The sequence below is a fragment of the Pipra filicauda genome, unplaced genomic scaffold (assembly GCF_003945595.2).
Source record: "Pipra filicauda isolate LSUMZ 115617 unplaced genomic scaffold, ASM394559v2 scaffold120_size2142806_pilon, whole genome shotgun sequence".
Classification (NCBI taxonomy): domain Eukaryota; kingdom Metazoa; phylum Chordata; class Aves; order Passeriformes; family Pipridae; genus Pipra; species Pipra filicauda.
The window spans coordinates 2,069,704-2,096,608 of NW_024103663.1; the positions used below are offsets into that span (position 1 = coordinate 2,069,704).

At 44.2% G+C, this 26,905-nt stretch overlaps 2 protein-coding genes and 1 long non-coding RNA gene across 4 annotated transcripts in view; 1 reads left to right on the forward strand and 2 right to left on the reverse strand.

Moving 5' to 3' along the window:
- LOC114004010 (lysophosphatidic acid receptor 3-like) overlaps positions 1 to 8,823 on the reverse strand; it is a 34,628-nt gene extending 25,805 nt beyond the window's left edge. The window contains exon 1 of one of the 2 annotated variants that reach the window (XM_039387461.1): positions 6,041 to 8,823. The gene's annotated coding sequence lies outside the window, so the exon portion shown is untranslated. Of the gene's footprint in view, positions 1 to 2,725; positions 2,809 to 6,040 lie in introns of those variants that run through there. The other variant, XM_027751542.2, reaches the window with a different exon arrangement.
- Positions 2,715 to 10,008, forward strand: LOC120324507. The gene is made up of 2 exons (XR_005565861.1): positions 2,715 to 3,111; positions 3,370 to 10,008. It is a non-coding gene; the product is annotated as an uncharacterized LOC120324507 (long non-coding RNA).
- Positions 10,009 to 12,286: 2,278 nt separating this feature from the next.
- Positions 12,287 to 26,905, reverse strand: part of USP32 (ubiquitin specific peptidase 32) — a 47,318-nt gene continuing 32,699 nt past the window's right edge. Inside the window, exons 16-33 of the mRNA XM_039387452.1 lie at positions 25,334 to 25,488; positions 25,002 to 25,083; positions 24,406 to 24,480; positions 23,718 to 23,856; positions 23,359 to 23,464; positions 22,576 to 22,749; positions 22,117 to 22,291; positions 21,355 to 21,506; positions 20,677 to 20,788; positions 20,254 to 20,462; positions 19,659 to 19,843; positions 19,203 to 19,289; positions 18,189 to 18,309; positions 17,345 to 17,536; positions 16,477 to 16,762; positions 15,668 to 16,080; positions 15,325 to 15,417; positions 12,287 to 14,681 (exon numbers count right to left, since the gene is read on the reverse strand). Coding sequence (XP_039243386.1) covers positions 14,508 to 14,681; positions 15,325 to 15,417; positions 15,668 to 16,080; positions 16,477 to 16,762; positions 17,345 to 17,536; positions 18,189 to 18,309; positions 19,203 to 19,289; positions 19,659 to 19,843; positions 20,254 to 20,462; positions 20,677 to 20,788; positions 21,355 to 21,506; positions 22,117 to 22,291; positions 22,576 to 22,749; positions 23,359 to 23,464; positions 23,718 to 23,856; positions 24,406 to 24,480; positions 25,002 to 25,083; positions 25,334 to 25,488 — 2,930 coding nt within the window. The 3' untranslated portion in view covers positions 12,287 to 14,507. The remainder of the gene's footprint in view (positions 14,682 to 15,324; positions 15,418 to 15,667; positions 16,081 to 16,476; positions 16,763 to 17,344; positions 17,537 to 18,188; positions 18,310 to 19,202; positions 19,290 to 19,658; positions 19,844 to 20,253; positions 20,463 to 20,676; positions 20,789 to 21,354; positions 21,507 to 22,116; positions 22,292 to 22,575; positions 22,750 to 23,358; positions 23,465 to 23,717; positions 23,857 to 24,405; positions 24,481 to 25,001; positions 25,084 to 25,333; positions 25,489 to 26,905) is intronic.

A 26,905-nucleotide genomic window follows, 5' to 3' on the forward strand; every position in this document is an offset into this window, starting at 1 on the left:
CCTTGCTGAAGGGGAATCTACAAACACTCTTTCAGAACAGGAATGTGACTTTTTTTTTTCCCCCCTCCTGTTTTCTTCACAATATTTAGGGTTGGGTTTAGGGCTGGGTTTAGGGTTGGGTTTGCATTTTTGGGGAAGGGGGGCAGGGATTTGCAGTACTTGGGGCAGTTTTCACTAGGCTGTGCCTCAGTTTATCATGGAGATAGAGACAAGTATTTACAGCCATTAATTCCAATGTGGGAGGAACTTATTTACTATGAAATATATTAGAACTAAGAGAAAGACAAAAATCTGCTGAGAAGAGGGTTAGTCTTCTCTAAGTCCCCTCCTGCACCAACCTCAGCACGAATAAAACCTGATTAGACAAGTATCACAATTTTACTGAGTGACTCAGTGTTGTGGCAATGAGGAAAAGGGAAATGCTCCAGTCTGTACCTGGGACAGTGATTGAGTTCAGTCTGTCCCATGGCAGAGTCTCCTCTGCACTCAGGTGACACGTTCTGTTCTGGGACAGGGTGTGACAATGACAGGACCAGTATTGATGCACTGAATAAATACAGTGCATTTAAAATGCAGTAAAAGACAGGAAGGCTTCAAGTGGGACGTTTGATTTGCCTTTGTGAAGATGGTTATGGAAAAGTAATTTGCTGTTCCACAGGTAGCCTCAGGTGCTGATTGTCAGGAATTTTGTCTATGCTGTGTTTGGCATGAAACTTCTTATATTGTGAAGACACTAGGAAACGAGAGTAACTCCTGAAGGACAAGTGGCCAAGCCATGATAATACAGGAAAGGGTGGGGGAAAGAACAAAAGGATTTAGAAGGACCCAGAAAGAACATTATTTTCCCACGTACAGAAAAGTCAGCAGAGAACATCACTAACACATTTCACATCTGTGGGAGCCAGACTAGACGACTGTTTGTCTTCTGGGGCTGAAAACTGGAGTCCAAGAGAAAATGAAACTACACTGGAAATTAAAATTCACTAGAGATCAAAGTCTGGGGTTTAAAACAGAGACAAGCAGAGGCTCTGCTGATCTGGATCAAGTGGGAGGTAGAGCAGCATTTGGGTTGCAGGAAACCAGATGTATGAAGTGATGGTGCTCAAGAGGGCAAAGACCAAAACGTTTGGGAGATTATCAAAGTGTGGACGTAGCTTTGCTTACCAGAGCTCTGTTCTTTGGAAGCAGCTTGGACTTTGGTTTAGAGTTGGAACTGCTGCCACGGCAGAGCCCATTCATGCGCTGAACAGCAACTGGGGACTCCCCAGATCAGCAGATCCTCCCTGTTCCTAAAAACACTCCGAGCTGAGATTGCATGGCTTTGTACAACACATCCAAAAAGCTCTTTCCCAGATCAGACCTTGACTTGAGTGCACCCTCCGGAGGTGTGAGAGGTGAAGGAGAAGCTCTCCCACATGAACACAAGCCCGGCGTCGCTCCTTCGCAAACATCGGGAGCAGGGGGTGACAGGAGGGGCAGGCACAAAACAAAACTTCTTAATACAATATGTTTTCAGCAAAACATTTTCTCAGGAAGCAGAAAGAGACAAGGAAACCAAACCACTACTCACAAGAAATATATTTACATTGTCCACAAAGAATTCTGACAAACTTGGCGCCTCCATTGAACAGTCACAGCTCAAAATGCACTTGTCTGTACAAAATTAATTTTCTGTGGCTGCTGGGAGAAGAGGAAAAAGTCTTTTGCTTTGTCCTTTCCTTCGTGGCAAATCCAGGAGCAGATTTCACAGGAAAAACAGCACTTGCCAGCACAGCCAGCAGCCTTCCAGTTAAAAAGATACCGCACAGCAAATCCATGTAAAATATCCATCCAACCACCCGTAGGCAAAGAAAAAAAAAAGGATACAGAGAAGCCCACTGAACTTCCCAGGCTGGTTTTGGAGTTTAACAAATGTGTTAATACCATGTATAACATCAACCAGCTCTGATCCAGAGACAGGGGGATCCATTGCCTGGTGCCGTACCTTGTCCAGGACATACAGCCCAGGAGCAAACGTTAAACACAAAAATTATAGCTGGACTCGATGATCTTAAAGGTCTTTTCCAACCTAAATGGTTCTATTATTCTATAAACGATTCTATGAAAAATTATTACCCTTGGAGACAGGATGCTCTTTCTGAGAGAGTTAAAAGTGGACTTGGTGATTTTCTTCCACCAAGCACTAAAATGAGATGGGATTTAAAAACAATTCACTGACAGAGAAACAAACGACCTGGTAACTCAGAGGTCGCTGTGGAAAACATTGCATATGGGAGAAAATCATACAAATTACATTATAAAAAAATTGGAGCGTGGGTTTTACTCGTAAATTAATGTGTATCCATGGAAAAGGCAATAAGACTCCAGCTGGGATGCACTGAAGGGACACAAGTGAGGAAAGGGAAGCCTCCCACCACCCTTCCCGGCCCAAGGGGCTGCTCCCACGGACACAGGGGAGGAGGTGTTCGGGCTCATTCCTGAGGGATTCACCCACAAGAAATGTCTCAAACCCCCCTCACTCACACCACGTGTCTCGTGCTGCTTACAGAGCCCTGTAAAACATCGGAGGGGATCCAGCCTGAGGGGATTGCACCCGTGGGGAGGCAGCCAGGACTGAGGCATCCTGTGCTCGGGATACTGCTCCACCTGGCACATCTCTGTGCTCCACGTTTTTCCCGGTGTTATTTCCCTGTTTGTTGTCTCCCCACGGACAGGACGGACTCACCTCCAGAGGCGGCGGGGCCAGGCCGGGCTCTGAGGGGGCCACGGCGGCCATGACAGAGCCGGGTGCTGGTGCCAGGTCCTGCCACGGAAACACGAACCGAGGGGAAAAGAAAGCTGGGGGAAAAAAGCCAGGAAAAATATGAAAAGAAGGGGAGGAAAGGCAAAAATTCCCTCTGGGCACAGCAGGGGTGGCAGGCTCGGGGTTGGGCACCCCCCAAAGCTTTAGCTTTGCTGGCCGCCATTTCCTGAGGGTCCCCTTCAGGCTGAGGGGAGCTCCTTCACCCTGGGGCCCCATCCCAGGGAATAAACAGCCCACCACGGAGCAGGTGCTGTATCCCAGGGTTCAGGTGGTAGAGACACTGTGGCAAACACTGCATCTCAAAAAAGGTATTTGAAAGTTGATTTGATCTTGTTGTAGAGGCCTGAGGTGCAAATGGTCTTAAACAGAATGAAGGCCTGTCTTGAGAGAAGTCTAAACAAACTAAAAGAATCTAGGAAGTTCAACACGAAATGGGGTCATAGGGTTGGGTATGTGTAAACTACTGTTCTAAAGTGTGACAGATTATACAGCTACATTAAAATCTACGTTTACTACACAACTACTTCTAAAATCTACGAAAACCTAAAAATCCTAAAAATCCACAGGCATCACCCCCAAAAGCAGCGCTGCTTTGGCTGCTCGAGGAGCCCCCATAAAGTGTCTCACAAGCGGCTGCAGGGAACAGAGGTGGCACTTCCAGTGCCTTTCCAGCAGAATTCCAGTCCCCCTGGTGACCTCGGGGCCACCATCGAGGACTCTGGTGCCCAACACAGGATAAAAAGCAATCAAAGAAACTGGGAGAGGGAGCAATGGAGCAGCAGCGCCACAGTGACCTCCCCAGACCCCTCCTCAGCACGTTCCCTTCCTGATCTCCTCCAAACTCCTCCTGAACACAGCTCGTTCCAGCCAACTGCTGAGAATGGGAACATGTAGTTTCCATTATGAAGTTTAAATGTATTTCCTAAAAATAACCTGCTGTTTGGGGCTTTTAGCATCAGAAATAAATCCATATACACCGATAAAACCTGATTATAATTAGTCACACAAGTAAAATTATGAGTGTAATTAACTACAGCAATTAATTGAAATGCCTTTGGGACATCATTTCCCTTCTTGCAGTTGAACGCAATTTGCATTTAAAGTTATATCGTAAATGCTATAAGATCATAATCAATTTGGGTTATTTTATTATCTTTTACCTATTAATATCTTCTGAAGTGATTTAGACATCCAGTAGTCAAACACTGTTTGGATGTAAAAAGAAATCTGAACAGCTGATACTGTTTTAATGACCATGGGTTTTGTTTTCCCGTAATCCATCTCCTAGCTATCTCTAGCTAAACTTCTCTGTGCCCTTCCTTTTTATTACCTCTCAAAACTATATTGTTTTTCATCGACTGAAATTACCTTCATATGTCAACACCCATTCCCTTCCCACATTACCAAGACTGCTCGTTGTTCCCAGCACGTAAGAGAAAGATCTTGATGGATTAGTGATTAGACGGGTAGTTATGAAGAATTTATATGAGAGACAAAGAAAGGCAGAAGTTTTACATTTTGCTGATTGTGCTGATGTTGAGATTAAATTCTAAATAAATCATAGACATTTCCTATCAAGAATGCAGTATCTTTGTAAACCTGCAATCATTTGAGTTTGTGGCACATGAAGTCTCAGCATTGCACAAAATGCTTTCTTACATGCAGTAAAACATGATGGTTTATGTCCTGGAACCCAGCAGTGACTGCTGAACCTGGCAGTACCCCTGGGAGAACAGCAGTGACCTCCCCAGGGCAAACAAGAGATGGAGTTTAAATCTTAAAACAGCAAGATAAAGACAGAAAGTCAACCATGGAGCTGCTGAAGCTTCTCCAGCCCTGTCAGCTGAGAGGCACAGTGACTGATGGTACCCCGCCGTCTGTGCAGCCCTTCATGCCAAACACATCTAAGCAAAAGGGAGGATTCACCACTCATTTGATCTCCTCAGAGAATTTCAGTGCTCCAGATCATTGGTTCAGCTCAAACATTTTAGGAACTGTGTGCTGTGACAGCTGCAGTCCCAGGAGTGTCCCTGCGTACAGAGAGCTCAGTCCACAAAGCAGGTTGTGAGCGGAGAAATCGCCAAGGCTCCATTTGCTCCAGCGGTGTTACAACGGTTTGATTGGCAGGAACACGGTGTCTTACCAAGCACTGTGACAAGGACTCTGGTGTCACTCACATCAACCCCCTGAAAGGGGTCTCTATTGTTCCCGTCGTTGTTACCGCGGCGCCAGGGCATAAACGGGAAGTTGGGGTTTATGATCCCACGGATAGCAGTGGACACGTGATGCATCCAGGCTGATTTATGCTGAAAAACAGCTATTAAAGCTCATAAAGCACAAACATTCAGATTGCACGGAAACGCACTCAAAAAGCCAGTGCAGTTCCTGCTGCAGCCACAGGGCTGTTGTGAGGCCGGGACAGGGAAGACCTGCTGGGACCGCAGGCAATCCACGCTTCATGATTTATAAATGCCTCGTATAAGGCTTATGAAAAAGCAAAATCCTGCCTGCCTGTTTCTCAGCAAGTACCAAATGACCCCAGGAAAGATTCAGCCTCAAGAAAGAGAGATCAGTTGGTGAAACCAGCAGCTGGTTTTGCCAACACAAGGTAACACACGTTCACAGGAGGGCTGTGGGACCCAGGGATGGGCAGAAGCACCTTGGAGAGCTAAACTCATTTACAAAAGAGCATGCACAGTAAGCTCTATAAGATGGAATCAACTCCTCCGATAGCTCTTTTCCCTCCTTTGACTAAGACATAAATGGCTAAGTAAGTGTTTAACTTCTGCAGAACACAGAGCTGCCTGAAATTTTCAACTTTCTGGCTGAACACACTAAATACACGCTTAAAAAAATAAGAATAAAGACTGAGATGGGGGTAAAAAAAACCCCTCAACACATGAGAAAGCAACAGTTTACTTTGCAAACCAGTTGTCCCCAGCAGAGCCCACAGCAGTGAGAGTGTAACCTGCTCCTCCCCGAGGAAATGAGGGAGAACAGCCCCACAACCGCATCTGGGCACGGCCATAAAACCTGCAGCCTCAGTGCCTGGGTGGCTGGAACCTGCTGCCAAGTTCCTGTCAGGACCGCTGGAGTGGAGTGATTAACACACCCTGTGCCCTCATGAGAGAGCAGTCAGTTATCCCGGGATAACCCGTGGCAAAGGGACTGTTTTGGGCACAGCCCGTCCTGCTGCTCCCCACCCCACCCTTCTGCCTGCCTCGTCTCCAGACTCACCTGCGAGGGACCTTCAGGACAGACAGCTCTCCTGCCCCAGTGCCCTGAGCACTCCTGGGTTAGCATTTGGATGGGGTGATTTCCATAGGAAGCTCCTTGCAGCACGTCCTCCATCGACAGCTCTGTTTGTTCTTATTAAGAGGAATTTAATCATCACTGATGACTTCTACGAGTCCTCTGCCATCAGGGACATTATTTCTAATACTGAAAGGGTGGCAATTTCCTCTCTTCCCACTCCTCACTCCTTTTTTCCCCTCTTGTTAAAAAGTGACCAGCAGGTCACTGCAAAGACAAGATGAAAATAGTAAGACTCTGAAATAAAAGTTCAGTTAAGGCCTAACCACTAGAAATAGTCAGACAGGGCACAGCACAACCGTGGACATGCACAAACTGCAAACAGTACAAGTGACCTGCCCACAACACATTTTTTGGTATCCCAGTTATTTGGGGAATCTTAAGCAGTAAAATGACTGGAAAGTATTTGGTGCAGCTTGCAAGGGACTGTCAGCCCAGGTCAGCTGAGCAAGGGGGGGATCCTGCATTGTAAGCTGTTGTGGTAAAGGCAGCTGGGAGCAGGTTGAAGGTCTCTCTGAATTGTGCAGGTTGGTGTCCAGCTGACAGCCCAGCACAGCCAGCCAAAATAAATGTGGCCCCTCTCTGCAAGCATTCTTCCTCAAATACCTTCCTTTGGAGTCATCTGTTATTTTAAGCAAAATACATAAACAAAAGAAAACAGTGTCAGTTTTACTATTGTACACATGGACCCAAAATACCCATTACAATCATCACCAAAATAAATTATTGTCCCGGTTTGAAATGGTGGGAAACTTCAGTTTTCCTTTCATTCAAGTGGAGAGCATTTTATAGTAAGACATTCCTTAGGGATAATATACACTTTAATGGACTCACATAAAAGTTATCATATGTTTTTATATCAAGTCTGTGTATATTAAATTTAGTAGTGTGGGAAACAGAAGAAGAGCCTGTTAAGAACTTGAAACGATCTTTTTTTATGCAAAAGAAATTAAGGATGACACTTCCAGTGGCTCTTACAAGAGGCCCTTGAAACAACAGCTTCTGAAAATGAAATAGAGATTTGTGTAAAAAGTCTTTTTTCATATTGGACGAGTGCAGCCTCTTCTTTAAGCAGGTAACTGCATTTTACAGACAGAGAACCCGGCTAAGAAAACCCTTCCCTGTCCCCCTTGTCCCTCTTTTTCTTCCCCACAAAGAAAAAGCAGTTTTGTTCAGCAGACTGGAGCAATCAGAACCATCAGAGCTCAGGTTGCGGACGTGTCAGCTTTTCCACGGCCCATCCCCTTCCCCTCGGCCATCCTGCATTTAGTTTGAAAAGGTCATTAAACAAGACACAAAAGGTGAAGTGCAAGGTTACAGATTTATAACCTGCCTGAGCAGACAGGGGCTGACAAAGGGCTGGTGCTGCCTGGGACACCAGGCTGAGGTACAGGAGGTGTCTGCTTTGTGCCCTGCAATCCAACCCAGCAGCTGAAGGAAGCAGGAGCAAACCCAGCTCAGAGTGAAATATATTCAGAGGGGATGCTCACATTCGTGTCCTACCTTTCCTTTAATCAGCTCTAATATATGTTATTTATTTATTTGAACTCTACCCTTCTTCACCCTCACCTTGTCTTCTGCTGTTTTTCCACCACCTGCCACTCACACGAGAGGGAAGGCAACCAGTATTTTGGTCCTAGTTAAATCAAATAAGTTAAATAACAGTCCAAGCTCCTCATCCTGACAGATTTTGTGCTAAAAGCTAATTATTCTTCAGGTCACTCTGAATTCTTACTCCTTTAAACTGCTGCTGGTTTACAGCAGTATCTCATTGAGCTGCCAGATCTCTGGATTATGTTAAAAGCAAAACAGACTGGCTTCTTTAATTGAGGCACTATTTGGAAACACCCACACTGAAAGTAATCATTTTCTGGTTTATAATTCATTCATAATCATTTAAAAAAAAATAATTGGAAGGAAAGGTAAGAAGTTAAAACATCCAGAGTGACATCCTTGTTCGTATCTCATGGCCAAACTGCTCCTCTGATATGCTGCCAACCTTTTATCAAAAAGCTTCCACCAAAAGTCTCTTTGTTACAAGTTAAATGCTGGGGCTGCCTGTGCTCAAAGGGGCTGTTGGGCCCAGAGATTTATTCCCTGGCGTGGGTCTTTTAAACAGGAACATTTTTATAATCAAAACTGGAGATAAAAAGGCACGAGCACATGGCAAACAAACCTTCACCAGCGCGAGCGAGGTCATCGACGGGAGCGTGTGCTAACGAGCCTCGTGCATCACTGGGGCCTTCCTGTGTGGAATCCTTTCCTGCCCCTTGAAGAAATGTTCTGATACAACACGAATGGCTTTGATTTAGAGATCTCCAAAGGGGTTTTATTCCATATCAGAAGGAAAACATCATGTAACAAAAGAATCCATCGAGCTTTCTGTTCTGCTTGGTGGTGGCTCACAACAGAAACCTCCAGCGTCTCAACAAAACCCTGAGCCAGGATTTAAACTGCTGCAAGAACATCTGAACCACAGAGCTCAAAAACTCAGCCAGTTCAACCCTTCTGAGTCTGGAAGTTTTAGGTTAATACTGTGCTTCCTATATCATATCTCAGCAAATTTAAACCAAGATCACCCAGAGCTGCAGCAATACCTGGCCAAACTTCTCCCTGAAAGTCTAAGTGAGATGACCTGACTGTGACAGAATAATGACAAACCAAAGTAAAAAGAAGATATTTCAGAAATGAAAATATCTTTTTGTTTTCTAATTTACAAAATCTATGTAGTTTTTTTTTTTAAATCACCATTATCTGCAGCATTAGGGTGTGCTCTAATTCAGTGAGGACAGTGCTCTGAGCAGAAGGCTGGACTGGATCAGCTCATTCCAACCCAAATTATTTTATGATTCAATAGTTCTATGCCAAATAATACCCTGTGCTATGATTTCATTTCTATGAAGTTGATGTTACAGTCTGTGGACAAGACAGAAAGTAAAAAAAACCCTCCATCCCTTTGGTTTGAGTAAAAGGGAAATGTCTCTGTTCCTGTCATGAGATAAAACAGAGTCTGCCTTGGTAAGGCCCCCTTCCCAAGGAGCTCCCTGTGCTTCCCAAACTCTGGATCAGGGAAGAACGTGGGATTTTAGCCTGTTACACAGAGCTGAGGAACAACAGACTGAGACAACACTTCCCAAATGCTCAGCACAGTCCCCACACAGCAGAGCTCCCCCAGCCAGTCCAGTTGGACTTTGCACCCAATAAAACTCTAATGCTGAAAAAAACTTCCAGCAGCACCGAGATAAATAATATCCAAGTACAGGGAGTCCTGTATTGTCAGATCACACAAACACTGGAACAAAGGCTCTCAAGCATCTGCTGCTCTGTTTATTTTTCTTGCAGGGGATGGGAGTGCACGAACTCCGATCCCCCCCAGCAGCTTGTGACCCACCTGGGGACATCTGTGCTCTCCTCAGTGTTTTTAAATGCACTGTTAGAAGTTAGAAGGTGAGGGTCAGTCATCAGGTAACTGCTCAAGAGCTGTCTGGAATAACCCTAAATCAAAATAAAAGCTGTATTTTGCCATTATTTTTCCTCCATTTGTTTTCTACTCTCACAATTAGCAGGGGGAAGCCACTGGATGGGCTTTTGTACAAATGCATGTTCTATTCCTACTGGTATATTTATCTTGTTTTAGTCTCAAAATGAGCATCCATACCTGCTTCTGGTGCCTCTTTCATTCTCACAAGCTGGAATAAACACAGGAAAGCAGCCTGGCTTGGTTTTATTCCCGTGCCTTTTCCAGGGGCATCACCACCAACCACACCAGCTCCGAAAGCTTCCAGCCACCAGTGGCTGAACAACTGAAATGTAACAAATCAACAGAAATTCTCCTTGTGATTTTCAGTCTTGAGGTCATTTTTTGTGCAATCTAAATAAAGGACTAAGCTTGATTTCCCACTGTCCTCTCAGCTCTGCCCTTACAGGAACAACTCCTCAAGCCCACGTGTCCTACGGACACCCTGACATCCTGCTCAGTTCTCCTTCCTCAGACCTGCTGGGCTTTTTACCCCAGACAAAAGGTCTACACTGCAAAAACTAGGGAAATGGAAAAACATTATTTAAACCCCAAAAGTCTGTGTGCCTGTATCATAAACCAGCCAGGATGTCACCCGGGTGTTTTAGCTTTTGTGAGCTCCTAAGACTCCTGAAGTGAGCAACTACCACGAGCAGGACTTTCAGATTCTGCAAACATGCTCTGAAAATTTAATTTGTATCAAACCCAGGAGCATCCTCACCATATTTTCTCGTTTGTGTCTCATTTGGTTTAAGGGACCTTACCAAACACCTCTTTCCATTCTCACAAACAGGAAATCTTTTACACGCCATCAAGGAAGTCGGAGGCCTGTCCCAAACAAAAGGCACAATCTCCCGAGCTTCTGAGAGGGTTTTATTTTCCTGAAGTGATAAATCAGCAGGCATGGATGGCTGCATTTCACTCACTTCTTGCTCCAATTTACTGCACCTGAGGGAACAAGTGTAACAAAAGGTATAATTAATACCTTCGCGGATGCTCCGGGGCCCTGGGCCAGCGGCCGCAGCCCAGCACGTTCTCGGGGCACTTGAGGGCCCTGAGGGCAGATAAGGGATAAATCCATGATATCCAGATATTTAGAAACAGGGAAAAGCAGGGACACAGCCTCCTGTGGGAGGGTAGGGAGCAGGGGGATGCACTCCAGCCACAACAGTGGCTCCAGAGCAGATTCAAGAGTTGGATGGAGACGGGAAGTACCTCTGGAGTTGGGACTGTCAGCCTGCAGGGAAGGGACAGCGGGCACTCCTTCGGCAGCAGGGCACCCTCAGGAGTTGTGCATGTCCCTCCTGTCACACCAGGGAAAATAAGATGCCTTCCCCGCTCCATCTTTCCCCTCCCTCCCAGGAGAGGGATCAGAAGGCACAGCTGGTGGGTGCAGGTCTGAAGGAAGGCTGACCAACCACCCTCAAGTGTAGCACAGGCACTTCCAGCACCGAAAAGGTATGAGGGGAAAATTCCACCACAGCTCATTTCACATCCCTCCCATCTCACAAAATGGGCTCTGCTAATTTTAGAGTCCTTGTCTGAGACTGCACAGTTCTGATCTGGGAAGGAAAAGGGATTCAGCAGCAGAAAATGGCTGCAGGTTTTGGCAGGGATATGATCCCTGCATCTATTTAATGGCCCTTCCTACACTTCTGAATCAATAAAAGCTTTACCACTGACAACAGCACGCATGAACATCTCTGGTAATTAGAATTTTTAATCTTTTTAAACTGCACTTCCAATACCTCAAAGCCTTAAGAGAGGAAATGCACAATAGGAACAACTAGAGACTGTAATTCTTTCACTGAAATTCAAATTCCAGTATTGAAAATGCCCCAGTGACTCCAGTGACACTGTGGGCTGGTCACCCTGGTGAGGAATGACCCCAGGCAGTAAAGGCAACTGAACCCAGCTCGAGGGTCATCACTTAGTGCTGCACCAGCACTCCAAACACAGCAAGAGAGGGCCTCACTTCCAGGGACACCAGTTCCTCTGGATCATCCTGGTGATGATCCTGATGTCTGCTAATCCTGGGATAAATATCCATTTAGCACCTTGAAGGGCCATAAAATAAGAACAGTTGTTCACGTCCAGCTCAACAGTGTCTTTGGAAACACTCAAAAGCAAAGAACCTCCACAACCTGTGTCTCCTGGCACAGCTCACCCTGGACTTGGGTCCAGTTTCCAGAATCCACCAGATTCTCTTCCTTTTTGGAAAAAAGCACGACTGTAATTGCAGTTAAAGCTCTCCCAGGCAGTGTCTGCTCAGAGGAAATGTCTCAGCACCATCCACAAGCAAGAAACTGGGAGAAGCAGCAGCAGGAACACGTCAGGCCCCGGGACTGTCCATGGAGGACCTGCAGCTCCTCCTTCCAGAGACAGGAGAGCCAAACCTCACGGACCTGAGGGCTCCTTCCACCTTGGAAAAGGACTGTTTCCAAATAATAACCACACTTACTGTCCACAGCAACACTGAACAAGGGACTCCACTGAGAAAAGACCCAACTCACCTCTGGTAAGCAATAAAGAATTGCTGGATGCTCATTCCCACGTTCCTGTTTTTTGGATTGACAAACACATTTAAGCTGAATGAAAACAGCACAGACACTTGAAAGCAGGAAAAGAGTTATTAAAAATTATCTGACAAGAAGTGACACTTCATCTGCATCCACAGTATTTAATTTGTTTGAATAATATAGTTACAGATAAACAGGTTCACTCCATATACAATTACCAATACCTTTGTTTTAATACAGCTCATATTCCAGTACATCAACACTATTTTATTTACAAGGTATTTATGTACATTAACATCTTTCTAAAGTCAGTGCATTGTCAATAAGTTTTTATACAATAATTTACAAAGTGAATGTAGTTAATAGTTAACTTAATAAATTTACTACTAATTTATGAATTAATTTAATTTAAAAAATTAATTACAACCAATGTAACAAACACAGAAGATCAAATAACATTAGTAGATTGTGCTACCTGCTTAAATAAAACATTTTAAAGTAAATCAGTTGAAAATCTTTCACTTTTCATGGAGTTTGCTGAGGGAGGAGCAGACAAGTGGGTATTGAAAAAGCTTCTACCCTAGAAATTCCCAAGTCATGTTTGCTTTTCTTCAGGCTCAATGTTTAGACCACTTGAAAGATAAAAGACCAGAGAGGATAAGGAGCAACACCTGACAGGTAAGACAATACCCATTTTTGGAACAGATCTGCTGCCCCTGCAGAGGCACAACCTCCCAAGGAGGGAACAGCCAGACCAGCTGATTCCATTCCTCACATGGAGAAAGCTCAGACCTTCCTGGGAGTGACAAACCCACTGAAGGTTTGGCAGCCTTGTAAAACCCCTCAGGAAGAATCCAAACGTTCATTTCAGAGAACCACGTAAGTCACAGCTCTGTCAGTGAAGATACAGAATCCAGAGAACTGGGAAGATGACACAGGACAAAATTAATGAGCTGCTTGAACTCAGCTGAAGGAAAAAAAAAAGGCCAAAAGAGTGAGATTTTTATCTTCATTCAGATATGCAAACGACTTAACACTGAAAATGTTCAAGGAAATGCCTGCTCAAAAAACAACCATCTTTTTTTCCAGTCTCTGCTAAGACTCAGTCACACCTTCCCTCCTGCAACAGGCCCCTGGAGTTACAGAGCACTGTTGCAAGGGCAGGGAAAGCAATTCTGGTTTCATTGCAAGTATTTGCATAAACTGTTGTTTTAAAAAAAAAAAAGAAAAAAAAGAAGAAAATTTGAAAAGGCAACCAAATTTTGAAACCAAGAAACTCCATTAAATTATGAAACCAAAAAAAAAAAAAAATATCTCCATCCATGAATGCTACGAGAGCTCCCTGACAGCCACAGCTTCGCCTCCCTTGGAAATACACAGTGGATAATTCACAGCCATTCACTCCAGAGCCCTTACAACGACGACAACAAACAACAAAAAACCAAACTCTGGTTTTTCAATTCAATTCTACGCATTTTCAAAAGTGCAAATTTAAAAAGCAACACCGGTCATGGAACATAAAAGCTCAAGCGTCTCTCCTTCCGCACGCCGGGAACGCCCCGTGCAACGTGCACACTTTAAAGACACCACGAGTGGAACCACAGCTACTCTCTGCAGCCTGAGGCAGCTCAGAGGTTTGAGCCAGCACTCTCCAGGCTGAAGAAACCTGCTGGATGTGCACGGCCAGCACGGGGAGGAAACACAAGAGAACAAACCATTCGAGTGCAGAAATGAATCTCTTCTCAAAGGATGATTTGGGTTGTGCTCCCAACATACAGAAAGAAAGCAACGGACACACATCAGTGGTGGCAAAACTGGAAACTTCTCCTACTCTTGACGGTAATTCTTTCGGTTTGTGCACTTTTCCTTCTCTTGCTTTCCCTGTTTTGCCAATAAAATGCAATAAAACTGCAGGAAAAAGGAGGTAGCAATATCATGTTGTCCAAAGACAACACTACAAATTGGTTTTCCCCATTACCTTAAACCTAACGAGAGCCTCGGGGGGTTGTTAGAACAGTTGGTAAACTCTACACTACTTTGTTTAGCTCTTATTTGGACTATTTAATTTAGCTCTTATTTGGTCCTGGGTGGCTTTTCTCAAACCATTAGATTTAAAGGCCAGTGGCAGTCTCAGCCTGATGTCCGACATCAGAAACGTTCAGAGCGCGTAGTGAGAAAACAGAACAAAACGATACTACTGGATATTAACTGGGTAACCAGGGGGTGCTTTTTGTGCTTTCGGCCCACGGGCTGCGACAACCACGCGTGGGTGACGCGTCCCAGGGACGCCCTCAGCGTCCCCTGCCCTGCAGGGTGTCCCCCTCCCCTGCTCCCACGGCGGGCAGCTCCTCCTCGCTCACTGCAGCACGCAGTACTTCTTGTAGTCGGACTCGAAGTCCTCGTCCATGCTGCTCGTGTCTGCCATCTTCTTGCCGTCGATCTTGGGCAGGAACTGGGCATAGTCCACCCCCTGCTGCTCGTAGAACAGAATGTAGGCAGAGTCCGTGTCGATCTCATCCGGGTGCAGCTCCTGGGACACGGAAAACACACGGGCGGGAAGACGCAACGGGATGATCGTGTTACTGTCACGGAACTTAAAATACACAAGACTGCCCTGGAAACTCTTTTTAACTGTCTGTTTGTAACAAATAAAAAACAAATAAATCACGTTTCTGCTCTCTTATTTGTTATCAGGCTCCATTAATTACTGGAGAAGTCTGACATATTTTATAGTGATAAATGCAAATACTTAAAAACATCAGAACTGAATTATTCACTAATTGAATACAAACTGCTCCCATCATGAAAATATATTCTTGGCTTCCTATTTTTAGTAATTTTCCCCATCTCTGCACAAAATAAGCATCTTTAAGTGTGGGAGCAGCTGATGAACAGATGTCACCTTGGAAAAAATCTCATGTACAATTTCGGTTAATAATTTTAATATTTCTCTGATGCAGCTTTTGAGATGCCCTCACCAAGTGTCTGGTCTAGTGGAAGGTGTTCCTGCCCCTGGCAGGGGGTTGGATCAAGGTGAGCTTTAGGCTCCCTTCCCACCCAAACCATTCCACGATTCCATGACTCTATAAGGTAAGTTTCTTTGGCAACAAGTAACCAGATTATTATTTGCTAGAAAAATCACTCACTATTTGCTAGAAGAAGCAGTGATTTACCTTACAGCTGCTGTCATTGTAGCAGTACCACTTGTTGTTCGGGTTTTTGGCATAAGTGACGTAATGACCCCCTCCCATAATTCCTGAATGGCACTGAAGGAAATGAAGAAGAGAATCAATCCTGGATCAAGGAAACAACTCACAAATTCATTATCTGCATGTGACAATGGCTCACAACGATCTAACTTCACACACTCGAGCAGAACAAACAGGTGGCAGAGAGACACCTCAGTTGGACTCAGTGCCAGTTCGTCCTCCTTCCCAACTGCAGTGACCACAACAGGCATTTGGTGCCAAGCCCGTCCCCCCGAGGCGCTGCCCCGGCCCCGCAGGGTGCACGTACCGAGATTGCATAAAGGTTGTAGATGGGGTTCGCACACACGTCCTCTCTTTGGTCGTCGGCGCCGTCGTCCTCGCTGTGGGCGTCCCCCTGCGCGCTCAGCCCGTTGCTGAAGGAGCTCTGCTCGCACAGGTACCCGTTGGCCAGAGGCCCCTCGCCCTCCTGGGCACCGCACAGTTCGCTCTGGCTGCCCCCCAGCACGTGCCCCTTGGTGAGGGCATCCCCCTGCTCCTGCTCGGTACCGTTCTCCTTGTTGGCGTCCAAGTTCTCTTTGCTGCTGGACAGTTTGTTTTTCCCCAGCTGGGGCAGCCGCAGCCGCCCTTTGCCCCTCCCTAAAGTCCTGGGGCTGCTGTTTGGGCTGCTGTTTTTACTCGAGGGACAGCTGGTTCCACCTTTCCTCCCCAGAGATGGAGATGCTAAAACAGAAAGCACGTGGATTACTAAGACGAGTAAACACACAGTCTGGGTTTCTTCTGAAAAAGTGATTTTTTTAATAACCAAACATTAAAAAAAAAAAACCACTCTTTCATTAGAACTAACGAGTCATATATGGAATTAAAAATCTATCTTTGTGCACACCTGGAAACTGAAATTTACCTCTTTTGTGCAGGAGCACATTCCTCACTCTTATTCCAGCCCACTTACACGAGTGCCGGTATCTGTTGGCACTGAGCAACTTTATTATTTTTCTTTGGTTTTTCATGGTAAAGCTTCACTAAGAAACACTAAGAAATGTTTCAAAGTGAGTGAGGAGCTTTGGCCAAAACACTCAAGAGGTTCAGATTTTGGAATGTCCCCATGTCACTGCCTACCTTTGACACTGTTGAGGACAGTAGTGTTGAGGGAGGACGGGCTCCTGTTGAGTGTCTCTCCTTCCCCTGGTGTGCCAGAGCTCTGCAGCTCTGTTTTCCTGGGCTCCCCTGGGAGGCTCCGTGGCTCCGTGTCCACCTGGAGCGTCAGGGCCTTCCTTTGGAAATGACTTGGATCCCTTTGTACCAAAAAGGCACTTGGGTCAAAATTTTCTCGGGGAAATTTGACAATTTTCTGGGATTTTATCCAGCGGCCGTTTACGAACTGAAACCTTTTCAGGTGAATGATCTAAGGAGAGAAGTTGGAGAAAATTAAAGGAGGACAACTACATCCCAGTGAGTAATTTCACTGTTTAAAGGGAGTTTTTCACAAAACATACACGTTTTATCGCTTGCTAATAAACACGGTGACAAAGCTGCGTGTGACAACTTGGATTCTGGGATCAAGGTGGTAAAATATGAAACTAATGTTTTCATGGGGAATTGATGGAAAGGGTTGCTTCAGCTCAGTGATCAGCACTGTCTGTTTTGAATAACCAACCAAATTTGAAAAATAAGAAATGCAGGTGTTGCCCAAGTAAAGATCATGTTACCAGAAAGCCCATCTGAGCGTGAATTCGGTGTCACAACAGCTCACCCTGATCACAAACCACCACCATTTCCTGCCATGGAGCAGCTACAAACATTCAGAAGGAACTCTGAGGTTTGCTTTATTTGCCTGCCTGACAGAACCTCACACAGCAAACCCAGCCAGTCCCCTCCTGAGGCTGTGAGCAAAGCAAATCACCTTCCTCACAGCGAGCGATTCAGATTTGGGAACAACGTACTTTGGGTTTGCTGCTGTGGAGGAAAACCACACAAAAGATCATACCAAAATAGGGGGAAGTCTCCAGAGATCCAGTTTTTTGGTGGCCAAGCAATGGGTCTTGCACTTGGAGCAGTAGTACATCTCATCCTCCCCCAGCTCCTCCTCGCTGGTGAAGGCTCGCAGGCAGCTGTCCAGGTTGATGGGCTCCGCCTGAGCCCGGCGGCTTTGCTCAACACTCTCGTGTTCTTCCACGATCTGAGGGCAGAGAAAACTGCATCTGACTTGCCAAGGTACACACAGTGCTCAGAGGGAGGCTCTGCCCCCAGCACCACACAAATAACTTCAGGGACTCGTTTAGAATGGAAGGTAAAAACTGGACGTGCCCAGTTTTAGCAGAAAATTTCGTTTCAGTTCTGAAGAGGCAGGTATAAAAATAATTCACTGTCCTCGTTCTTGGGCTCTGCTTACAGATTATCCATAAGGCACAGCTTTATGGATTGAACTCACAAGTTTGACCAGTTGTTCTAGATCAACTCAAGCACAGGTTTTTACCTTTACATAGGTTTTGTTGACTCAATGGGGAAATGGGTTTACTCACATGCGTAACTGTTTATAGTTACCGAAAATTCTTCAAATTAACATATTTTGTAATAGTTTATAGAGACTAGATCAAAAACAACTCACAACAGGTAGCTGTGGTCACTTAAAAGCTTCCCTTCCACACTATACAACCACTTAAGAGGTCTAACACTGACATCAATTTACCCAGAATATACTGCTCCGTGATCACTGACTCTACATCAAGAGAAAATGGACTAGAGAAGCATCAAATAAATTAAAAAAGAGATGAAATGGGCCACGCTTCAGAGCACAGCTGAAGGGCTGAGGGTCTGTGCTGGAGTCTCACCCGCTCCTGGGAGGTTTGGTAGCGCAGGTGGAGGGCGGTGGGGTCCCAGTCCACAGCGATGTAAGCGCTGCCCACACAGGCTCTGTCCTCTGTGCACTCGATTTTACAGCCCCGGCAGAACCTGCACCGAAAAGTCAGATTGGATAAGGAACTGCCCAGGGGCTTTTACTTGCTCAGTTCTGCTCCTTGTTTTTTGACACGTGCGCCCTCCGGGTTCCAGGCCTGGCCTCGGGGTCAGAGGTGTTTTTATACAACAATCCTCAGAGTCATTTGCTGTGTTCCCACAAAACTTGAACAGGGATGAGGAACTGAAGCATTTGGGTGAATCCAACCCTCTGCCTGCAGATGATCCAGGGGAAGGTTCCCTAGTGGAAGGTGTCCCTGCCCTTGGCAGGGGGTTGGAATGAGATGAGCTTTAAGGTCCCTTCCATTCCAGGATCTATCACCCCAAAAACTACACTGCTTTGTTTACTCCATGATAACCAATTCACTTGATTATTTAGCTGCAAGACACTTTTTTTTTTTTTTTTTAAATGAGCTATGTCCAAATACCTCTCCAGGAGGGGCCTGGAATTTTTGTTTCAGAAAATTTCCAAGCATCCTTCCAGGGTGAATTCCTTATTGCCCATCTTAGTTCTTACCCTTCCAGTGGCACAGGATCTCACAAGGGTAGCTGATTTACATCTGAAGTTTGGGTTTGTATGAACCCCCCAAAACCATCCAAGCATGTGGAACACGTGCCAGCACATACACACGGAATATTCTGAGAGGTTTTTGATAATCTCATGTCTGCCTCCTAATTTAAAGTTTCTGTGCCAGCTTTCAGCTCCCCAAGCCATAGAAGCTGCACTACAGTGCAAGTCTGCCCTGGGAGAGATCTGGTGAAATTGGATTCTAGATTCTTATTGTTTGATATTACCTCTGAAGTCTGAAATGCATCACAGAGCCATTACCATAAATTACCTTTCTGCTGGAGTGATTCCCTGCTGTAAATCGAAAAAAGGGACAATTTACCTGTACCATGGACACCAAGCACAAGAATTTCCATCCTTCTGAACTACCCTGAGGGTGAAGGGATACTGATACCCCATGCTGTCATCACTGAAACAGAAGAGAACACAACATCAAACAGCAGCACTCACTCACTGCCATACCCCCTTAACCAGGCTTACGTCTACTTAAAAAAACCCAAATAAACTTAAAACTATAATTTTGATTAGATTAAGCTATTAAAACCTGCCTTTACATGGCCTAAATTTGCCAGATATGAATAATTATCAATCAACCCATTTGTGTAAAGCCAACCTTCACGTGCAGCAACATTTAGCTGTTACAAAAAGGATTACGAGGTATTTTTATCATTGCCATTATTATGAGAAATCAAACCTGACAGCGATTAATTTAATTTTAAACCTTGTAACCAAGTTTAAGCCACTGTGTTGGGTCCCTCAAGGCAGAGGCTGCACTCACCAGTCCTGGGCATGGTTACTGGCCTCCTGAGGAGGGAGGGGACTGGCCAGCCTGGACACCTGGATCCACACGGCATCGTACAGGTCCCTTTTCCGGGTGTGCACCGTGCAGGGAACAATGAGGGGCATTCCAAAGAGACTGGGACGATTCTTCTGGGATGAAAGGAAGTACAGCTCTGTCCTCATCTGTGTGCAGGAAATAAAAGGACTCACATGGAAAGGTGCATTAACTCATGGCCCCATAATTACCTGGGTGCTGACCTTGCTCTGGCAATTAAAATTAACCATTAATTCTACTAAAACCACTCTATTTCCATTATTAAATACTGTAAATTTTGACCACTGACTTGAAAAATGCTTGTATTTTATGATATTATGGCCATGTCATTCAGGCACTAGACCACACCAAACATAAATCTGTACTTCAGTCGTGTACAATATTCTACATTTCACACGATGCATAGGAGGGAAATGCATTCACGCTCCCTCTCCTCTTCGGAAATAAAGATTAATTACCACATGGACATTAAAAAAGTCTTGTTTTTTCGATAGTTTCTTTCCCAGTGTGTCCCCCAGCCAGTCCATAGCCCACTGACCATTTTCCTGTGCACTGCAATGATGTACCCTGTGCAGGGGCTGTCACACAGCGAGGGCACGTGGCCGTTGAGGGCCCAGCCGGGCGGGTTCCGCTCGGTCCCACATGGCACGACAGTGTTTGGCATCCCGTTGGGAATGAGGGGCTTGGGAAGGTCCCCGTTCATCAGGATGGTGGGGGCTCCGTTAGCTGAGGGCCCAGTGGAGGTGTCTGCAGGGAGACAATTAAATTCTCAGTTACCCACAGCAACCAGAGCTGATCCCAGGATCTTTATCCCCTCATTCCGTGTGGGATCACGGTGGATCACCCGCTCGCAGCTCTTGTCCTTTTAACTTATTACAAGGAGCAAAGCTTTCTCCTGGATTTCTCAACACCAGGGCAGTGTGCAGTTTAAATAAACAGGACAATCCATGTTTTCTCTTACCTGTCTGCACAGGGCTCGATGCTGACGTGGGGGATCCTGGGATGGGGATCTCAAACGCACACAAGAACCCGCTCACCGACAACCTCACCTTCTGGTTGTCTTGAGGGAAGTTCTTCGATGAAGAAGGGAAAGTCAGTCAGGCATTTCAATCTTTTATCTGATCCAAACATGCTTTGTTCTTTTGAAAACAGAGTATCTAGCAGCTCCTCTCTCTCCCTCTCATCTGATTTCTTACCCCTTTCTAGAAGAATAAAGGAACCCACCCCTCTGCAGCAAAACCTGAGAGGAACTGATGGTTCTCTAAACACAATGAGAACATTTCAAGTTTCATTTCAAGCAGTGACAGCAAAATATATCTACAGGTGTACATACACACCACACAGAACTAAGCCAGTCATTACTTATGCCCCCACCACCTCGACAGCGTTTGAATTCCTCACTTCTAACTGAGATTTATCACCTCGAGATGATTCTATGCTTTTCTCCTAAAAATATCATTAGCAATCCATTTTAATTTATTTACAGCAAGCCAAATTACTGTTTAAGAATGAAACAAGAGTTCATGTAGAGATACAGCTAAGCTGACTCTTTAATCATACTTTCAGTTCAATTATTTCAGAGTCCTTGTACACAAAACAATGTCAAAAAGAGACAATGATTCATCTTTTTTCTTCTCACCTTTATATTGGAGCTGTGCACCTCTGCAAGTAGGATCTGTTCTGGTTTGAGCCCACAGAGTTCACTTAACTGTTTTTTCAATCCTGTGTACTTTTCATCCATGTTCAGTCTCAGGCCATATCGAACAGGAGTGGTACCATCTAATTTAATTACTTCAAAGGGGAAAAGAAACACATTGGTCAGCAAACCAGGGAAGTTTTAATGAGAATAATACATTACAGTTCCATACTAATTGGAATTTATTTTTTCCCTGCTTGAAGATATATTTTATTTTCCCAGTCAACTTCCAAGGTCTGCAGGCAAACATCAGACAATGTCTTCTTGCACAGGCAGTACAAAATGGTTTCAAAATTTGGTTCACTTTTTTATGATCTTTTCTTTTGCCTCTTTTCCAGCAATACAGGGGTCCTTCATTGCAAAGTTCATGACCCATACTGTATTTTCCCCTAGGCCTTGTTTTTGCTTCAGGCAGATTGAGGACAACCTCCACAACAGAGTGGACAGAAGCAAACTTCCCAAAATCTCCATTTTACATATTTCTGTGTCCTTCAATCAAGGCTGAAAATGGGTCATCTATGTTTTGTTTTTAAAGGTTTCATCTTAGTTTAAGTGTACTGCAATGAAAATTCTTGAACTCTTGTTACATTAAAGTGACTATAACAAGTACTAACACAAGAAAATGTGATGTTTTATAGCTGTTCTACACGTACAACTTTGATTTTAGCAATGACAGCTTAGAAGGAGTTAAACACCCCCACTCACCTGTAATTTCTAGGTGCATGTAGCTGTCCATTGGCAAAGGCAAGGATAAAAAATTAAAGGGGTCAAACCTAACACTTATATGGCCACAAGTTTTACATTTCACTTGTGACTTCAGCTGCCCGTGAAATAAATCCACAACAATGGATCTGTTTCTTCTCAGATGGTTTTCCCAGGCCTGAAACAAAGCACGAAAAAATAACAGTTAGAAACTGAAGGCTATTCCTTTGATCTCCAAAGTTACACAAGCCTATGGGAGTCAAATTATTTCCACAGAAGTTGTGTAGTAGCTTCTAATAAATAGCAAGTATCGAGTTTCAACATAAGTAAAGTTCTCAACTAACGGAAGTATCGAGGTATGACATAATTTAAAGTGTTTCTGAGAGGATCATCAGGTACCTTAAAATATTTTAGTGTCATAAGGACAAAAAAACCCAGCACAGAAACAATTTGAAGCCCTACCTCTGCTGCTACTTCCCAGTCTGGTCGCCCATCACTGTCCTTCAGTTCAACATATGGCTTATCATGAACTCTGTTCAAATCCTCGTGGAGCCCATCCAGGAGGAAAGCCAGAAGCTCCTGGGAGTCTTGCTGTTGGAAGCCATTAAATCTTGGAGCATATTTTGCTATTGTCCACTGGAAATAGATGACAAAGTAATTTAACATCACGTAGCAGAAGTTGTAACAATAAATCACGATATTGGAGACAAGACACGTGTTGTCAGCGGGAACAAATTCCATTGCCAAGAGCTAAAGGGAGCCCCTTTGCTTGCAGAACAAAAGCTCATTTACAGGCAAATGCATCATCTTTTGTCCCTAGAAAGGGCTATGAAAGCCATTATTTTATCCCACAACCTCTGAGTCATACCAGGTCATTCCTTTGACCTCACAACCAGCGAGCCACATATTCCACAGAATTCCTGAGCACCAGGACTGATGAACATTCCTCTTCCAGGGCATTTGCCCCTGGCACTGCCCCTTCCTGAACACCTTCCCTGCACCCTTTACAGGTAAGAAAGGCAATTCCATGATGAGTCTGGAGCGGCAAAGGGGATGTCTGACTGCCCAGGATGTCACCGGCTTCAGAGCCAACTTCCAACACATCCAGGTTTCCTTCCCTTTCTCTAGGGGAGACACTATTTGAGTCTCCAAACCATTACAATACAGGTAACATGAGGAAAAAGTCCACTGAAATATTTATTGGAAGGAATTCTTGTTTTCTCCCCTAACTCCCAGCACACTCACCCTCAGCTTTAGGGGTGCAATGTTCTTCTGAGTCCCACTCCACAGCTCCTGAACCAGATCCCCGTAGCACTTGGCCATGTGTCCTTTCATTCCTATGGGATTTGTCCTAGAAATGACAAAGTAATTAATACCATATTAAAACTGAAACCCAGTTCAAGCCTGCAGATAAACAAGGAAGTAGAAAGGCCTCTGGCTCCCACAAACGAGAGGTTATATTTTCACGTTATCTAATCAGTATTTGCTGCAGAGCTGATAACACTGAATTGAAAAGATTTCTTTAAACTGAGCTTCAGCTTTCAGAACAGGATGAATAAATGTTGCAGGATCTCAAATGCCAATGGTCTCCCACAGATAATTACCTGTTAAGTTCATAGAGATGCCTTCCTGAGATGAAGTAGCGAGTGAGAGGCTGTGTGTTGCTGACACACTGGATGCTGGAGTTCATGAAACACGTGTTCCCCAGATTGCTCAGCCCTGTAGCACCCTTTTCAGTAGGAACTGAGAAAAAAACCCATCATCAGATCAACTGTGCAGATGTGAAAATTCAGAATGCTGTTATCAGTAAAGATGTGACCTTTTCACGGCAACCAATTTCATTTAACCTGCTCCCAATTACAGCAGCACAGATGCAAGAGATGCTCAAAATACCTGCTCTCGACTCTGCTTAACAGAAATTGAGGTGTTTGGTTGGACCTGACCCACCACAGACATCAGCACAATCCAGACAAACCATTCTCTAATTATGGTACTGAAAATTCTGCATCCATTTGTTAAAATTAATTCCTTACCTTAAAAAGGTCCAAGATAATAAACACAAAATGCAAAATTTGCTAGGTATCCTTCACTACTTCTGTATCTAAACACCTACAGATTTATCTGCCACCACATTTCCAGCATTTCAGTTAATATAAAGACCAAGCAAAGCTGCACAGGCATACAAGACCTCTCTAATCTAAGAGCACTTAGATGAAAAACAATTGTTTCAGCATAAAACATTCTTGGACTTTTCTTCCCATCATGATTCAGTCACTCTGCTGAAACACTCACCTTTATGTCTGTCTATTTTACTGCTGTTTGCTATAAAAGACATCTCCTCTGGCCAGCTCATGTCCTTGTTCCGAACTAGAAAGAGATAGAAAGAGGGTTTTTTTAAAAAAATTTTACTTACTCCACAGAGCTTACACAGTTGAAGAGGTTTAATTAAAATTCCCTAAAATTTGAGACTGGAAATCTGCTTATTTTTAGTTATTATTTTTGCTAGTTTTCATCTCCATGTTTCCAATCATTACTGGGAGTCATTCTAACACTGGCATCACTCCAGCCACACCAGAACATCTTTAGAAAGCAGCCTTGGGTATGCTTTCCTGTTGGACAGCAAATTTTCCAGTGCTTATTCTAATAATTAACAAGGATCCCCCCAGATCTGAAGGGATCTGTTCACTCCATGAGTGATCACTACTATTTTTTGTTGTTATGAGCCAACAACAGATTCAAATGCATTTCAAGACATGGACAAATTACATTTGTTTCAAGATAAGTTGTGAGAAAACTATGTAAAAACTTGCCTAAGCTGGCTCTACCACCACCTCCCTCTGTAAACCTCTATTTCTAGTGCATGAACTAATGGTAGGCCCTTTTTATACCTTCTATTACTAAATGCTGCTCATCCTGGATTTTAAGATATTCCAGTCTGTGATCTTCGTCATCCAGCAAGGTGAGATAGTTCTGCAGGAGACAAAAAAACCCCTTCATGTAGTTATTACTTCTGGATGTAAAACACTCTCAAAGCAATGAAATTAAACAGTGGAGTGCACAAAAAACCTCTGGAAAACGAGGAGCGAGAGTTTTCCAACCTGAGCAGTTAAACTTATGGCCACTATAATTTTTCTGTGCAGGTGTATTTAATGGTTTCTAGAAAGGAATATGATATTTAATAGCTGAAAAGAAGGAGAGGAAGGAGAAGGGCCCCCATTACCTCACTGTTGTACAGCCAGAGCCTCATGTCCTCCTCCTTGATCCGCAGCCTCTGGGACAGATATTCATGGATCTCTTTGATGGTTTGCATCCGACTGAAGCAGCCAGTGTAAGCCAAGACCCTTTTTAGAGGAGCATTTGGAGAAGGGACATTCCCTGGATTCACAATCAGGAGAGAAAGGGAGAAGATAATCTATCCCCTGTCATGACCCCCAGGCCAAGAGAGCAATCAGAGCAGTAACAACTCACATGCTGCATTTACCATCAGGCCTCTGCCAAAAACACCAGACAATTCTACTGCTTGTATTTATGGATAAAATAAACTGGAGAATCAGTTGTTCCTGATCCTTTGGGACAAAAAACTCGCTATCACAAAGGAGATAAATTATCTGCCTTGGTACCAAAATCTATTAGAAAATGGCTCCCCTGAGAGTCTCACAGGAAACAAATCATTTCAAAGAAGTTTTACTGTTCTTTTTGTCTCTTAAAGACACAGTATCAGAGGCAAAGGTAAAACTTCAAAGTAAAGGGCTTCAAATTTTCCTGAGGATTTTGTTTCTGAGAGAACATCGTAAATAAAAAATAAGGTCAAAAAAAGTCAGTCTGACTATTCTTGGGAGTAGCTTCAGTTCATCTGTGGAGATAAAGGCTGATCTGTGCAGATGGAATCAGCCTGGAGTTCACAACAAAAGTATTCCTAATGACTAAATTCCTCAAAACACACTCTGTGATGGCACCCAGGATTTTCACCAGAATCTCTCAACAATCTCATGTTTGCAACACAAATTAATTCCATCATCAGTCAAGATTGTTGCTCTTTATAACGTGAGCTCATCTTCGAATAAAACATCTGCACAAGAGGTGAGACTGACTTGAGATTTAATTTTTTTGAGCTGTTTTAGTTTAAACTTTGGAGGTTCCCCACAGAGACAGGTCTGTAACACACTCATGACAAGCTTTTACTATCCAGCCAAGCCCAAACTGGCAACTGCAGTGCTTAAGTGACCTGAGGAGTGACATCATTCTACCCTTGCTGTAAAAAGATTAAAATAAAATGAACAGCACCACGTGAAAAGATGCAACATTATATTATTCCATGCAATTGGACAAGAGAGGAAACTATACTCTAATCATAAGTCAGCAAAGCATCAGTCTTGCTTCAGTATACCAAGCAAAGTACTCATTTTTTTTTCCAAAGAAAACAAACCAGCATTTTCTGAGATTAGGGATCAGAGGATTAGTTGTAAGATTACAGCAAGAAAGCATATTTGAGAACTCAGATTAATAACTGATTGGATGATTGAATTAGTGCAGTGCAAAATGATTCCAAATCGAGATCAAATTTGGCAGAGATTCTTTATTTGAATTTGGGCAGGAAGCGGTTTCCATGGGATTAGGTCAGGTGGGAAAGGTGAATTTGGGAGCAGGCAGTTTCTGTGGTGGAACTCGATCACACAAGGCAGCTGCTGGCTACACCTGAGGTTTAGATTCCATAAAAGCAGGGGGAAATGGAGCAGCTGCAGGAGGTTTTTAAACACTAGCAAGGCTAAAGGACTGAATTTTCAAGGAGCCA